General features: G+C 38.5%; 1 protein-coding gene across 2 annotated transcripts in view; it reads left to right on the plus strand.

Moving 5' to 3' along the window:
- Positions 1–15,196, plus strand: part of LOC124611148 (germinal-center associated nuclear protein) — a 279,556-nt gene that overhangs the window by 145,135 nt on the left and 119,225 nt on the right. For both annotated transcript variants that reach the window (XM_047140221.1, XM_047140218.1), the window contains exons 15-17: positions 1,611–1,762; positions 3,615–3,865; positions 4,185–4,420. In XM_047140221.1, the coding sequence (XP_046996177.1) occupies positions 1,611–1,762; positions 3,615–3,865; positions 4,185–4,420 (639 nt within the window). The remainder of the gene's footprint in view (positions 1–1,610; positions 1,763–3,614; positions 3,866–4,184; positions 4,421–15,196) is intronic.

Here is a 15,196-nt window from a genome sequence, read left to right on the forward strand (position 1 = left end):
GCTAATATGTTCCACTACTCCAGAAATCATTGCAAAAGTACACAAAATGGTCATGGAGGATCGCTGATTGAAAGTGCGTGAAATTGCACATGCTTGCCAGATGTCATCTGAAAGGGTTTAACACATTTTAATTGAAGAATTAGAAATGAAGAAATTATCTGCAAGATGGGTACTGCCACTCTTGAAGCTGGACCAGATACACATGAGAATGGACATATCGGGACAATGTTGGAATTAAAAAAGATTTTTTGCGCCGGTTTGTGACCACAGGTGAAACATGGGTGCACTACTATACCTCAGAGACAAAACAACAGCCAAAGCAGTGGAAACATGCTGATTGTGTATCACCGAAGAAAGCAAAGACAATTCCTTCAGCGGGAAAAGTTGTGGCATCAGTGTTTTGAGATGCGAAGGGGATTCTGTTCCCCAATAGGCAAACAATTAGTGGAGATTACTATGCTAACCTCCAGGACAAATTGCAACAAAAATATGCAAAAAAAGGACATTTTTAGCAAGGAAGAAAGTCATAATCCATCAAAACAATGTGAGCCCGCACGCATGTGCTGTCACGATGGCAAAATGACATGAACTAAGGTATGAATTTTGCCACACTCGCCTTATTCACCTGATATAGCTCCATCAGACTTCCATCTCTTCCCAAAACTGAAAATTTTTCTTGGTGGATGAAGATTTACTTCAAACGAAGAATTGATAATCGGAGTTGACAACTATTTTGCCGGCATGGAGGAAACTCGTTTTTGAGATGGGATCAAGGCATTGGAACATCATGGAACCAAGTGCATTAATCTACAAGGAGACTACATTGAAAAATAAAAATAAAGTTCCAGTGATGTAAGTACTTTTTCCCCCTTCTGTTCTAAGGACATTTCAAATCATCCTTGTACACTGAAAGAAAAAAATGCCATCATTTTTTTAAGTTGGCAAGTTAAAATAATGAAAAGAAAATATTTGTCCAAGTTCTGCATATCCAGAATGTGCAAAATTTATGAAATATCATAACTACTGTTCTTTGGTGAACATTGAGTTTGATTTTACTTGAAGACCTGGAGTTGACAGCAAAGTCTGTCAGAATCAGTTGTTGTAAATAAAGGAATACTTATGTGATCTTGGCATTAGGAAGTTTTTACTAAGTAAAACAGATTGCTCCTTCTGATTTCTCAACATGAGAAAATTTTACTTTATATACTTAAGCACAATTTCCACTTGCTATTTCATGGTAACTTTTGAAAATTAGTATTATTAATGCCAGCACAACACAGAAATACAGTTTAGTGTAATGTAAGTACCAAACAAGACAGTTGCAATGTTTGTCAGATAATCAGATTTGTACTGTTGCTGTTGAAGCGAGATAACATCTTTCATAGAGTCTACTAGTGGTTGTGTTTGTGCTTGTTGTTTTTGCCACTGTACTTTTTAGATGATTTATTTACATTCACCTTTATCTGGAACACTTAGATAAGAAAATGACTACTGTATATTGAGTAGGAAACTTTGTTTCAGAAATGATGTAGTTGGGAGAAAATTATCTTCACTTATCCTCCTTGTCTTCCCATATTGTGCATCCTTTCTCTTAACCATTTTGTTTTCAGTTGTTGGATGAGCTTATCTATGAAGTTGGAACTGAGCTTATCAGGGACATTGTTTACACGCTTGCTAAGGAAATCATATATGAAGAAATTTTCTATTCTATCCTGGATGATGAAATAGAACTGCTTGTTGAAACAACAATGGATAATGCAAGGTATGTTATCTGTCTTATAAAGAGAACACGCGCGCACGCACACGCGCGCACGCACACGCGCGCGCACGCACACGCGCGCGCACGCACACGCGCGCGCACGCACACGCGCGCACACACACACACACACACACACACACACACACACACACACACACACACACTCTGATTCACACACCACACTCATTGCTTGTCTAGAGCTTATAGTTCAGCAGCCACACGCGACAGAAGTATTTGAAACCTATAACAACAATTTTCAGAAAAATTAGAGGAAACATGAATTGCGGCAATCTTGATAATAATTTCGTAAGTTCAATTCACATTTAGGTGCACAAGTGCTCACCATTGTTTCCTGTCTTTGTATGGTTTTCGGTCCGTGATGTATTTCCAAACCCAGAGTACCTTTTTCGACCTGTGATTTCACTGTGTATAGCCACACTTTCCTTTACATTCCCATTGGCTGTTTTGCTGTTATTCCTGCACTGAAGTATTTTCTTGCTGTTTTACATTTTTTCCCATTTCCATCAAATGACGACACCACTGCAGTCTGTTAACACCAGTGATTGACGTTTTGATGCCAGCTTCATTCTCATTTATTTAATTTTTAGTCAAAGTCTTATTATTTATGGTTCTAATGAATGCCATTTCTGTAGCTTAGAGTTTGCTTTCGTCCTTATCCATGGTGATATGTGATACAAGTCCATTGATCAGAATTGTTACAAGGGCATTATGGAACTTAAAAAAAAGTTGGCTTCTCTTAAACTGCTCGCCAAAAGTTCCACGCTGCTGTCTGAATTTCTCAGAACCCGATGAAGGTATCACAGACATTCCTTAGCTCGTGAAATGTCTGAAATTAAGTGGTTCTACAGATCTCTCCCACACAATGCCCTCCCAGTAGCTTATATTATAGGAGTACGCCGTGACTCCCATTTGCCAGGCCCACGTGTTCCCAAGATTGTTTTGACTGTGTTGAAGAAGTTGCAGAACTTGGTCTAGGAAGCCCTTACACATTCTTTGTTAAGTCCCAATCTCTCACCATGTGATTTCCATATTTTTAGCACCCTGAAAAAAGAGATTCATATCCATTGATTTGATTTGATTGAAGCAAATATCCTGAAAAGAAGAGATTGCTTCTCACCGTAAAGGTGACACAGTGACTTGTGGACAGGCATGAAAAAATACTGTTTCATATAAGCTTTCAGCCAAACCCAAAGCACACAACAGATGGCAACAAGACGGCACAGATTGTTGGTGCTGCATCTTTTGTCCCACATTACTCATGCCAGTATTGTTAATCTTAGACCTTCACATTGGTCACTCTTCCTGTGTCATTTCTCATGTATTTTTGTTTGTTGTTTCCTGTATCTCCCTGGCCACATGACCTTGTACCTCATCCTACTAACCCTACCCCACCCATCTCTCCTTCTCCTCTCTAATTCCAATTTGCACATACTAACTTCACCTAATCTAATCTAATCCATTGTCACCTTTCTTCTCACTTATCCACCCACAGACCTGCAGCCAATGTTATAATCTTTTTATTTATTTTTTCTTTGATCTCATTGTATTTTCACATCAATTTCAGTTGGTTTTTGCCTTTCACTGTCGGCCTACTCCCTTAGGTTTCATCTTGTTTTCCCATACTTCATCCCTTTCAGCCAAAACCTTCTTCAAGAAAGAACAATGCACAACCATCCACACAAGTAGGCACACATCACCCACACACATGGCCACCAGCTCTGGACACTCCAACCAGAATACATTCTATCCTTTCTCTTAATACTGTCAAGAAAATATCTGCCTGATAAAAAGTTACTCGAAGGGCTATGATAATTTCTTTTTCTCATTTTTATAGGAAACAACGCTTGCAGGAAATCTCGCATAACATTGCTAACAGAAAATTGCTGTACTATTTAAATAAATGGAGATGGAGAGCACACAAGATGAGTAAGAGGAGAGAGTTCTTGAGATCTTTTTCATTCCAGCCATCCAATTTGAATCTTCAAGAGCAGGCAGATCTGTTAGAAGTACATGGAATTTCAAAAGAATATGATTTGCAATCGCAGAGGTTGTTTTCTCAGCAAGCTTCTGTTTTCAAACCATTCTGTAAGTCCTCTTTGTCTGCCAATTGTTAAGTACGTATGTAATATTCAGGTAAAGGTTCTGAAGTATTTTGCGAGGAGATAAATTAAAGGTACAGTCTTTGTTTGCTCATAGCAACTAAATTCATGATCAGAAAATGAGTGGATATGACATTTTTTCCCCTATTTGTTTCTTACAGAATAATTGTTATACATTATATGAAACTTCTGTCTTATTTGTGGCATTGTGATTACATCTCTTCATAGTTGTAATATTTCCTTTACCTTGTTATTCAGTTTCAGAAGTTATAGAATTATATAATTTCTTAATTCTTTTCTTTCAGTGCAAATCCCTCCACTTCCAAATATTGGTGTTTTGGAAGTTGATAAAATAGTTGAAGAAGATCTTACTAAACGTCTAAGAGAAATGGAACAAGACTTTTCAGATGTATTTTGGAAAATCATGATCTCCATTCCTGATACTGAAGAATCTCCTCATTATTCAGACTTACTTGTAAATTGGACAGATCAGCTGTTCCACAAAAATTTGTTATCTGATGATGACGTTCATCTGTTAGAAGTGAGTACAACTTTTCAAACTCCTTATTTAATGGTATGCCGAGGCTTTTATTTGAACGGACTATTCCAGCTACTACATCAACTTTTCTTGAATCTCATAACGTCATTGGATATTAAAATATCATAACTTAAATTGGGAAAAACATACTAATAACGAAGGAGAGAAACTATTGTAATTTTTGAATGTAGCTTTAGATTTCAACTGATAGTAATAAACATACATTAAGCCTGACCATCATATCAGAGGCACTCCTTCAGGTTGCAAAGAAAGGAGAAAAAGAGAAATGCAGGAAATAGTAACAGACTTTTGTATAAGGACCCTTGTAATTTCTCGTCAATCATATGTATCTTTTGTCCTTCCTTTGTATGTTTAGCATCTGAAGGGAGTAATTCTCTAATGAAAGAACCTTTTTTGTTATTTATGTTGAAGATTCTTCAGTACCTCTGATATACCAACTTCATGAATCTGTTAACATGAAATAACCTGTAAACCTTTTGTGAACTCTGGACTCTGTTGAGCATGATAAAGTGTTCATGGAATAGACATTATTCAAGCCGAAACAGAATTGAAGCATGATTTTATTGAAAAGGTGTAACCAATAATAACATTTGGTGTGGCAGGGGTCTGTGAAACTGTTTTGGTGGATACTGGAAGTGCTCTGTCTTTGGTGGCAGAGAGCTTTTGTGATCGTATTAAGAGCAGGGAAACAATGGAATTTCCAGTGACAGGGGTGAGAATTAAAAATGCTACAGGAACTTTCAGTAAACTAGTGAGAAAGGAGGTAGTTCTAGATGTAAACATAGGAGGTGAAGTATTTAGTCACTCATTTTTGGTGGTCACAAATTTAAGTATGAATCTGGTGTTGGGGATTGATTTCCTGAGTAAATATGAGGCATATGTAGATTGTAAGGACCTGGTGGTGGAACTGAATACTGTTGAGGGAAGGAAAAGGGTTAAATTAAAAAATGCACTCAATGTTGAAAAATTGGTGGCTAGTTTGCATGTAACACAGTCCTTAATAGATGAGATTGAGATCGAGAAAGAGATAAGGAGTAAAGTAAATGGTACAGAGGGTATTTCTGAGGATGAGATGGCAGAATTATATCAGTTATTGAGTAAAAACAAAGATGTGTTTTCTGAAAAACCAGTGAAGGTGACTGATTTTGAGTATCCACTCAAAGCGAATCCACATTAACCATTTGAGGTCAGGCAATACCCTATAGCTCTGGCACAGGGGGAGGCAGTTAGAGGATAATTTATCATGTATATGATAGCTAAGGTTTTCTTTCTTCCCCCCTTCGCCCCCCCCCCCTCCTCACCCCCCAAGGGACACCTTGCTATTTACTATTTACATATGTGTTTAGTTTTAAGAATTTTCTGGATGGCCTAGTGGTTTTCATGCTTACCTTGGTAAAAGTATGAAGTTGTGGAACAGCTGGTTAACACAGCTAATTCTCTCATAATGACTAGTGATACAGGCTACAACAGTTGTAGTCAGTGTACAGTAATTCATATGTGTGTGATGGGATGGGAATGTCAGAGAGGGACATTTAGTAGCATTTTTCTTATTGTTTATAATGATACGAATATTGATTCAATTTTTCATGAGTGATGATTGTGATTTGGTCACACACCAATTCTTTTTGGTGTGTGGGGGTGGAGATAGTTCAGCATGAGATTGACTGATGAGAATATGGAATTGAATGGTACACATATAATATGTTCTTGTATTCATTGAAGAAATGTTTAGATTTGGGGAGGCTATATAATTTGTTTTTATTTTGTATGTTTAGGATTACTTAGTTTCAGGGGAATATTGGCTAATTTGTGGATTATGTTGTACCATGGGGTATTTTATACATTGATAGTGACCGAACCAAATATCTCACGAAATAAGCATGAAACGAAAAAAACTTGTCTAGCTTGAAGGGGGAAACCAGATGACACTGCCATAGGTCAAACGGATATCAACTGCATTTTTAAAAATAGGAACCCCCATTTTTATTACATATTCGTGTAGTACCTAAAGAAATATGAATGTTTTAGTTGGACCACTTTTTTCGCTTTGTGATAGATGGCGCTGTAAGAGTCACAAACGTTTGAGTACGTGGTATCAAGTAACATTCCGCCAGTGCGGACAGTATTTGCTTTGTGACACAGAACCCATGTTAAAATGGACCATTTACCAATTGCGGAAAAGGTCGATATCATGTTGATGTATGGCTATTGTGATCAAAATGCCCAACGGGCATTGCTATGTATGCTGCTCGGTATCCTGGATGACATCATCCAAGTGTCAGGACTGTTCGCTGGATAGTTAGGTTATTTAAGGAAACAGGAAGTGTTCAGCCACATGTGAAACGTCAACCACAACCTGCAACAAATGATGATACCCAAGTAGGTGTTTTAGCTGCTGTCGGGGCTAATCCACACATCAGTAGCAGACAAATTGCGCGAGAATCGGGAATCTCAAAAACGTTGATGTTGAGAATGCTACATCAATATCGATTGCACCCGAACTATATTTGTATTCACCGGGAATTGCATGATGACGACTTTGAACGTCGTGTACAGTTCTGCCACTGGGCACAAGAGAAATTACGGGACAATCACAGATTTTTTGCATTCGTTCTATTTAGCGACGAAGCATCATTCACCAACAGCGGTAACGTAAACTGGCATAATATGCACTATTGGGCAAAGGAAAATACACAATGGCTGCGACAAGTGGAACATCAGCGACCTTGGCGGGTTAATGTATGGTGCGGCATTATAGGAGTAAGGATAATTGGCCCCCATTTTATCGATGGCAATCTAAATGGTGCAATGTATGCTGATTTCCTACGTAATGTTCTACCAATGTTACTACAAGATGTTTCACTGCATGACAGAATGGCGATGTACTTCTAACATGATGTATGTCCGGCACATAGCTCGCGTGTGGTTGAAGTGGTATTGAATAGCATATTTCATGACAGGTGTATTGGTCGTCGAAGCACCATACCATGGCCCACACATTCACCGTATCTGACGTCCCCGGATTTATTTCTGTGGGGAAAGTTGAAGGATATTTGCTAATGTGATCTGCCGACAACCCCTGACAACATGCGTCAGCGCATTGTCAATGCATGTGCGAACATTACGGTAGGCGAACTACTCGCTGTTGAGAGGAATGGCGTTATATGTATTGCCAAATGCATTGAGGTTGACAGACATCATTTTGAGCATTTATTGTATTAATGTGGTATTTACAGGTAATCACGCTGTAACAGCATGCATTCTCAGAAATGATAAGTTCACAAAGGTGCATGTATCACATTGGAACAACCGAAATAAAATGTTCAAACATACCTACGTTCAGTGTGTTAATTTAAAAAACCTACCTGTTACCAACTGTGTGTCTAAAATTGTGAGCCGTAGGTTTGTGACTATTACAGTACCATCTATCACAAATCGAAAAAAGTGGTCCAACTAAAACATTCATATTTCAATACGTACTACACGAATATGTAATAAAAACTGGGGGTTCCTATTTTAAAGAACGCAGTTGATATCCGTTTGACCTATGGCAGCGCCATCTAGCTGGCCACCCATAGCGCCTTCTGGTTTCCCCCTTCAAGCCAGACAAGTTCTTTGTAGTTTTTTCATTTGACGCTTATTTCGTGAGACATTTGGCCCGGTCATGATCAATGAACCACCCTGTATATTTGATTTTATTAAGTTTGCAATGCTGTAATTTTCATTGGTCATTGAGCAGCAGTTAGATTATTGTTTGGGTTAAAACTAGAGACAGGGTTGTTACTTGAACCTACCATGGAACCCATCATATTATAAATTTTTGAGTACTATTCTGGTCACATATTTTCTTAGTTTCACTTTGGTTAAAGAAACCTTGCCTCAATGTTATACAGTGGGGTGGGGGGGGGGGGGGCACATTCATATTATTGAGTAAAAAGACATTGTTTCACAAAGCGCCTAGCATCCAGCGCACGTTGGTCTATCAATTACTCATATGACTTTGAACGCATCCCTGTTGGTTTTTGAAAATTTTTGATCAAATTCTATATTGATTTCTGAATGAATCGTAAGTTGAGTTTTGAATGCATGCATAGTGTACGTGATGTCTCTGCCAGGAGAATCCCTGTCACATCTAGAAATAAACTTTCCTGCAAACAAAAGGAGACGGGTCTACGTGCAATATACGCTGTCGACTTCTTTGACATTGCAATGCAATTTCGTTTACACGTAAGGGTGAATGACAATTGCTGTTTATGTGGTTGACTGGGTTTGCAAATGATCAGTGTTGTTATAATTACTACCGAATTCCATAGATTCAGACTACCAGAGTGGAAATAAACAACTAACAGGAATAACAGGCAACAAAATTTACGTATTGTTTTCTCAGTGATCCAAGAAAATGAAATTTTGACAGAAAATTTTTGGCCAGACCGCTACACTACTTAGGGCCAGTTATACAGTCTCTGGCTAGCAGCCGCTAAAGTTCCATTCTGTAAGTAGCGTGGAAAACGTGTTGTACGAACACACAATAACGCCTAACCGGAGAATAAATGCGGGATAACCGAACCAATGATTGTGGCAGGGTTTGTGAAGTTAACCAGAGAATAAATTTTTACACTGGCATGAATAGTTACAGAATTAGTGGTGACAAGATTGTTTGTTAGAACAAGGAAGGAGAAGAAATGGGGGCTCCCACAAATTACGGAAGAACATGACAATTCCAAATTCATATAAAAGTTTCATACTACTACTTTTCGATCTCATGCTTCAGAAGCTAGAGAGTATGAATGAAATGTCAAGCTATTTCCTAACATTTGATATTGGTACTTCGTGAATTATGTTCTGCCGTGTTATAAAAATGACAATTTGTGCCAAAACAGTCTCTTTTATTTGGTGTGTGTAACAATTGCTGGGATGTTAGGCAGGCCTATTTCGTTTTATCTATACACGTAATCAGATCGAGAAACCACACCAGTCTTGGGTACTATTTGTATTAACAGCTTTTCTAGTATTAGACAATGACATTTCGTTTTTTCATGTAGCAAAACATTGACGAACTTTGATGAGGTAATAGATTCTTTCCTGGAAAGGAAAGCACGCCATGTAAAGTTGTAGCAAGATTAGAGAGAAAAAATGCTAGGACTTGAGGATTGAAAAAATGTGTACTGTCATGCTTGTTTCCTGTCTTTACTGGTTTTATGTATCCTATATTTAATTTTTTGTCACACAAAACAGCAAGTTATTAGCTAATAGGCAATAAAGAGTGCAAATTTTCTTAAGAAATCTTGTTCTTCCGCTTACAAATAGTCCCATCCAGTATTAATTGTGAGTTTATTGTTTTAGGAGGGCAGGAGGATCTGCAACGAATTGACGCATGGTGCAGGGAATGGCAATTGAATCTCAATGTAGACAAGTGAATGCGTTCTGAATACATGTAAAGAAAGATCCTTTATTATTTAGCTACAATATAGCAGGTCTGCAACTGGAAGCAGTTAATTCCATAAATTATCTGGGAGTAGGCATTAGGAGTGATTTAAAATGGAATGACCATATAGAATTAATCGTCAGTAAAGCAGATGCCAGACTGAGATTCATTGGAAGAATCCTAAGGAAATGCAATCCGGAAACAAAGGAAGTAGGTTACAGTATACTTGTTTGCCCACTGCTTGAATACTGCTCAACAGTGTGGGATCCATACCAGATAGGGTTGATAGAAGAGATAGAGAAGATCCAACGGAGACCAGCGCGCTTCGTTACAGGATCATTTAGTAATCGTGAAAGCGTTACGGGGATGATAGATAAACTCCAGTGGAAGACTCTGCAAGAGAGAAGCTCTGTAGCTCAGTACAGGCTTTTGTTGAAGTTTCGAGAACATACCGTCACCGAGGAGTCAAGTAATATATTGCTCCCTCATACGTATATCTTGCGAAGAGACCATGAGGATAAAATCAGAGAGGTTAGAGCCAACACAGAGGCATACCAACAATTTTTCTTTCCACAAACAATATGAGACTGGAATAGAAGGGAGAACCAGTAGAGGTACTCAAAGTACCCTCAGCCACTCACCGTCAGGTGGCTTGCGGAGTATGGATGTAGATGTAGATGTCAAACCGACCGACTGGGGCAGGAGAGGCACCACAGGACATTTTAATTTCCACTGGCCTGAATATAGTTTGATGGCACCCATTACAAAATATTACACGTTTGAATTCCACAGAGCGAAATGCAGAGACGTGCGATGGAAGAATGCTGTGTGAAGAGGTGTGGCACTGCACTTTGGCTCACGTAAGACCAAATAACATGTATTATGTTCCCTCAAACATATATGTTTCATGTATCAGACTCTTCAGAAAGATGTGCGCTACAAAATGAAGATTTTTTGAAATGTCAGTTTTTATATTTTTGGGGTCCTGCCTCAAACGCTTGAGGGAGGGGGAGCCCCACTATCTAATATTGTCCCAGTTCGAAAATATCATAGATCCGGACCTGATACACAGAGCAGTCTGAGTTGTGGAGGGGAGGTGGTAGTCTTCACGTGACCCGTGTTTACGTTTATTGATTTTGTTGTTTTCTCTTCGTTTATTGCTCTCACGTCAAATCAAAACAAAACGGATTTCTGTGACCGGCAGCTATCAAGTGAATTAAAATTCATCCACATAATTATGGAAGGCTAAAATTGTTATTAGTTTCAGATTTTGTTTCCACCTTTCTGACAGTCAAGCGTTAATCGCCTTGCAGAGCAATGAAAGGTGTTTAAAAAAAAAAAAAAAACAAATTTGACTAATCTTTTCAGCTGAGGCGGTCAATTTATTTGAAACAAAGTGTTTAATTGCACACTATTGGCTAGTTTCAGCTGTTCGCTGCATTTCAAGTTCGTGGTTTCATCTTCTAGCAAGTATGGCATTATGCCGTAATAAAGAACCAAACACGAGATAATACGGTACCGGTACTCCAAGAAAATTTATATCTGAATATGGACATATGAATGTGCACTTTAAGCCGAATTATCTTTTAAGATGGTTGACAAAGTTCCCATACTCTTGGAGTATCCGCTAATGTCTTGTTTCTTTTATGACATCTGTCATCTGGCGCAACTTCTGAAACGAATCTATTTCTAACAGGTCACGGGAAAATTTTCTGAATGGTTGTTTGAAGAGCGTTATGTCCACTAAAGTAAATTTCCTTTTACGCAAGATGAGCTCTGTGCGTAAGTGTCCGATGAATTTCTTAAATCGCAGAGCGTTTGACTCTCACTCAAAAATCAAATCTTTGAAGACGACCAGAACCCAGATGAGGCCAGAAGATCAGACATTTATGTTGTTGTTAAAAATTTTACTGGCACATATGTGTGATGTATCTTAAAAGTGTAACACGCGTGAAAAAGATCAACATTATGTGTGAAAGCTTAACTTCTCTTGCAGCTTATTAATCCAACATTATACGTGAAAGCTCTTCTTTCCTTGTAGCAACACTATGTATATTAATTTAAACCATTGCTTTTCCTATTTGTGTGTTCACACTGCTTAACAGTGATGTCGCTATTGACTAACGACATCACATGTCCTGTGCTCCGAATAACCGCTGTCATCGGCTGGTGAGATGGCTTGACATGAGCTACGACTGGCTTACAAAAGTGCGTCACAATCTCGATTTCAATTCTTTGCAAAGTAACATGCGGTGTTTGGTGGAATTCATATTTATACTTTCGTAATATGGTGCATGGTGCTGCACATCAGACATTTTTCCAAAACTCTTTTTTTCCCCCTGAGTTTCGTTTTCTAAAGTGCCGGGAAATTCTACGCCGGTGTATAAAACCACAACCATTGAAAGGATTAATAAGTTTTACTGTTCCGAAGAAAGGTATACTGTTACTTAACACGGAAAAAGTGTATTTTCATCCGGGAGAAAGTGTATTTTTAACCAGGAAAAATCTGGGAATTTTTTTTCCTCATCCGCGTGTACACCCTGTAAGAGTTTAAAAGTTATTGTCATCTTAAAAATTGTAAATTTTTGGAAAATTCAAAAGCTAATATCTCGGTAATGCTGTGGCCGATTAATATCAACAAAGAGTTTACGGATGCGGCTAGTAGAGCTGCATCGAGCAATCATAGCCGATTTAGCTGAATATGTACCACGTTTGAATGAGACGTTGGAATATGGGACTCGACTGAGAGAAACTATGTTTCTGGAAATAAATAAATTTATAGATATGAAACTAGCAGCAGCATTCTAAAGTTTAAAGAGGTAGATGAGTAATTAAGTATGATTTTTATTTGTTTATTTATGTGTAGTAACAAAAATCTGGGAAAAGCAGTATCATGCTGCAAGAACATTATTTGTGAAAAAACGGTGGCAGGAAATTGGACCTTAAATTGTTATTGCCCAGAATTTTTCTACATTTTTTCAATGTATCATATGTGTTTCTGTGTTTAGTTTTAGAATATTCGTAATACTTTTTGTTGAACATTGTTTTGATTTAGGCAGTCGTTTCGTGCATAGGTTTGATGACATTGGAGCTTGAATGACACTAAGAGCCAGACGTGCCACCCATCTGGGGGTAGTATTGGATATTTAATTCATTTTATAGTTTATCACAGTTGTAGAAATAGTAGTCTTGTCACTTTAGTGGAATGACCTTTCAAAATTGAATCTAGTTATGACTAGAGAGTGGCAGCTGGATGTAACTGAACTAGTATGATTCATCTAAATCTGGGCATGGAATTTCCCGTTTGGGTCATGACACATTTCTTAGTCATAAAATTCCCTTAGGCTGCGTTCACACTGCTGGCCGGGCTGAGCCAAGCCTGGCCGGGCCTCCGCCCGCTTTGATATCAAACAAATGGTTTTGAATTGCGGTGTTCACACTGGCGGCCGGGCCGCGCCGACACGGCGTGAGCCTCCCGGAGCCGAGCCGGCGACATCCCGAGTGTTTAATATTGCCGGCGTGAGCCGACCGCAGGCGTGAGCCTGTGGAGCAGCACTACAGCTTCTGCAGTACACGCATCACACGTCTCCCTTCTGCTTTCATCACAAGTGTGACTGCACATGTCTTTTATTTTAAGATGTTACCTCACATTTCATAATCAGTGAGGAAAAATGACATTTATTATAATGATACATGCAAAATTACTTTTATTTCATTTATTTAATCTACCGTATTTACATGCATTTTCAACAATAGCTTGCCAGTGATGGCGGATTTGCCGCCACTGAATAGTTCGCATTTACTTGTAAATGGAGACAGATACGAGTGTCACTGAGGGACGGAAATGTGTCCCTACCAGATGACAATGCAGTATAAAGTCATGCTGTGGCACGTTACTGTAAGCTGTTGTCTGTGACATCTTTTTGCGATGTTCTTACTTTAATGAATGCGCCGGCCGGAGTGGCCGAGCTGTTCTAGGCGCTACAGTCTGGAACCGGGCGACCGCTACGGTCGCAGGTTCGAATCCTGCCTTGGGCATGGATGTGTGTGATGTCCTTAGGTTAGTTAGGTTTAAGTAGTTCTAAGTTCTAGGGGACTGATGACCACAGAAGTTAAGTCCCATAGTGCTCAGAGCCATTTGAACCATTTTTAATGAATGCAGAATAGCATATACATGACATTAACTTGTGTCCATCAATTTGGTATCAGAAATTCGGCTAGTGTGACAGTAATGATGCAGTTTCCACATTATGGAATGAAGTAACCAAGGAGTGTTTCAGATAGTATGCACAAATATAAATTATTTTCCTTTATAATTTTATTTGTTTTATTTACAGTGAAATGAGATACACAAAAATACAGTAAATAGCTAAGTACTTTCAATTCCAAAATTTATTTTTGAAAGGTTTTTTAATTATTTTAAGTTGCATTTTTAACGAAATGTTCAACAAAAATGTTCCTGACGGTTTTTGAACGTAATGTGGAATTTCTGTTGAATGTGGCACCAGCTGTCTGCATATCGGCATTGTAACAAAACTTTTCAGCTTCAGCATTGCATCCTTCTGTGTCAATGACAATATTATGAAGTAGACAAATGCACTTGACTATGTGATCAGCTACATCAATGGATGTTTCAATTTCCTTCCTCAGTAGTCTCCATTTATTGGTCATTATACCAAATGCCCATTCAACAACTTTTCTTGCTCTGGAATGCATATAATTGTATAGAATCTATTCATTGTCCAAATTTCTGCGAGAAAAAGGTCTTATCAAATTCTCTAATAAGGGGTAAGCTTCATCTCCCAAAATGTACGGTAGTTCCTGACACATTCCTTCAAGTCTTGTTGGTGGCGGTAATAACAGCTCCCCATTTGTAAGTTTGTTATATAACATACTTTCTTTAAACACGCCTGCATCAGACTGTTTACCGTAGGCACCAACATCAACAGCTATAAATTTGTAATTTGCATCAGCAACTGCTTGGAGTACAATTGAATAATACTGTTTGTAATTGTAAAACATGCTGCCAGAAAGTTTAGGACATTGGACACGTATATGTGCTTCCCGTCTATACATCCAACACAGTTTGGAAATCCCCATCTCGTATGCATTTTACTGGCAATTTCTTTAAATCTAGAAACTGTTGGCATTGGTAAATGAATGGGAGCAATACAAACGTCTTTCACCACCACTAATACGATGGACACTCCTAATCGGAATGACAATGCTAGTGCATGAAAGGAGATGCCAGTGGACAGATACCTGAGAAAAAAAAATCATAAAATGTGTTACTCAAGTGTGGTGTTGGGCAAAGTTTTTACAGTTTTGTTTGC

Source organism: Schistocerca americana, chromosome 1, assembly GCF_021461395.2.
Source record: "Schistocerca americana isolate TAMUIC-IGC-003095 chromosome 1, iqSchAmer2.1, whole genome shotgun sequence".
Taxonomy (NCBI): Eukaryota; Metazoa; Arthropoda; class Insecta; order Orthoptera; family Acrididae; genus Schistocerca; species Schistocerca americana.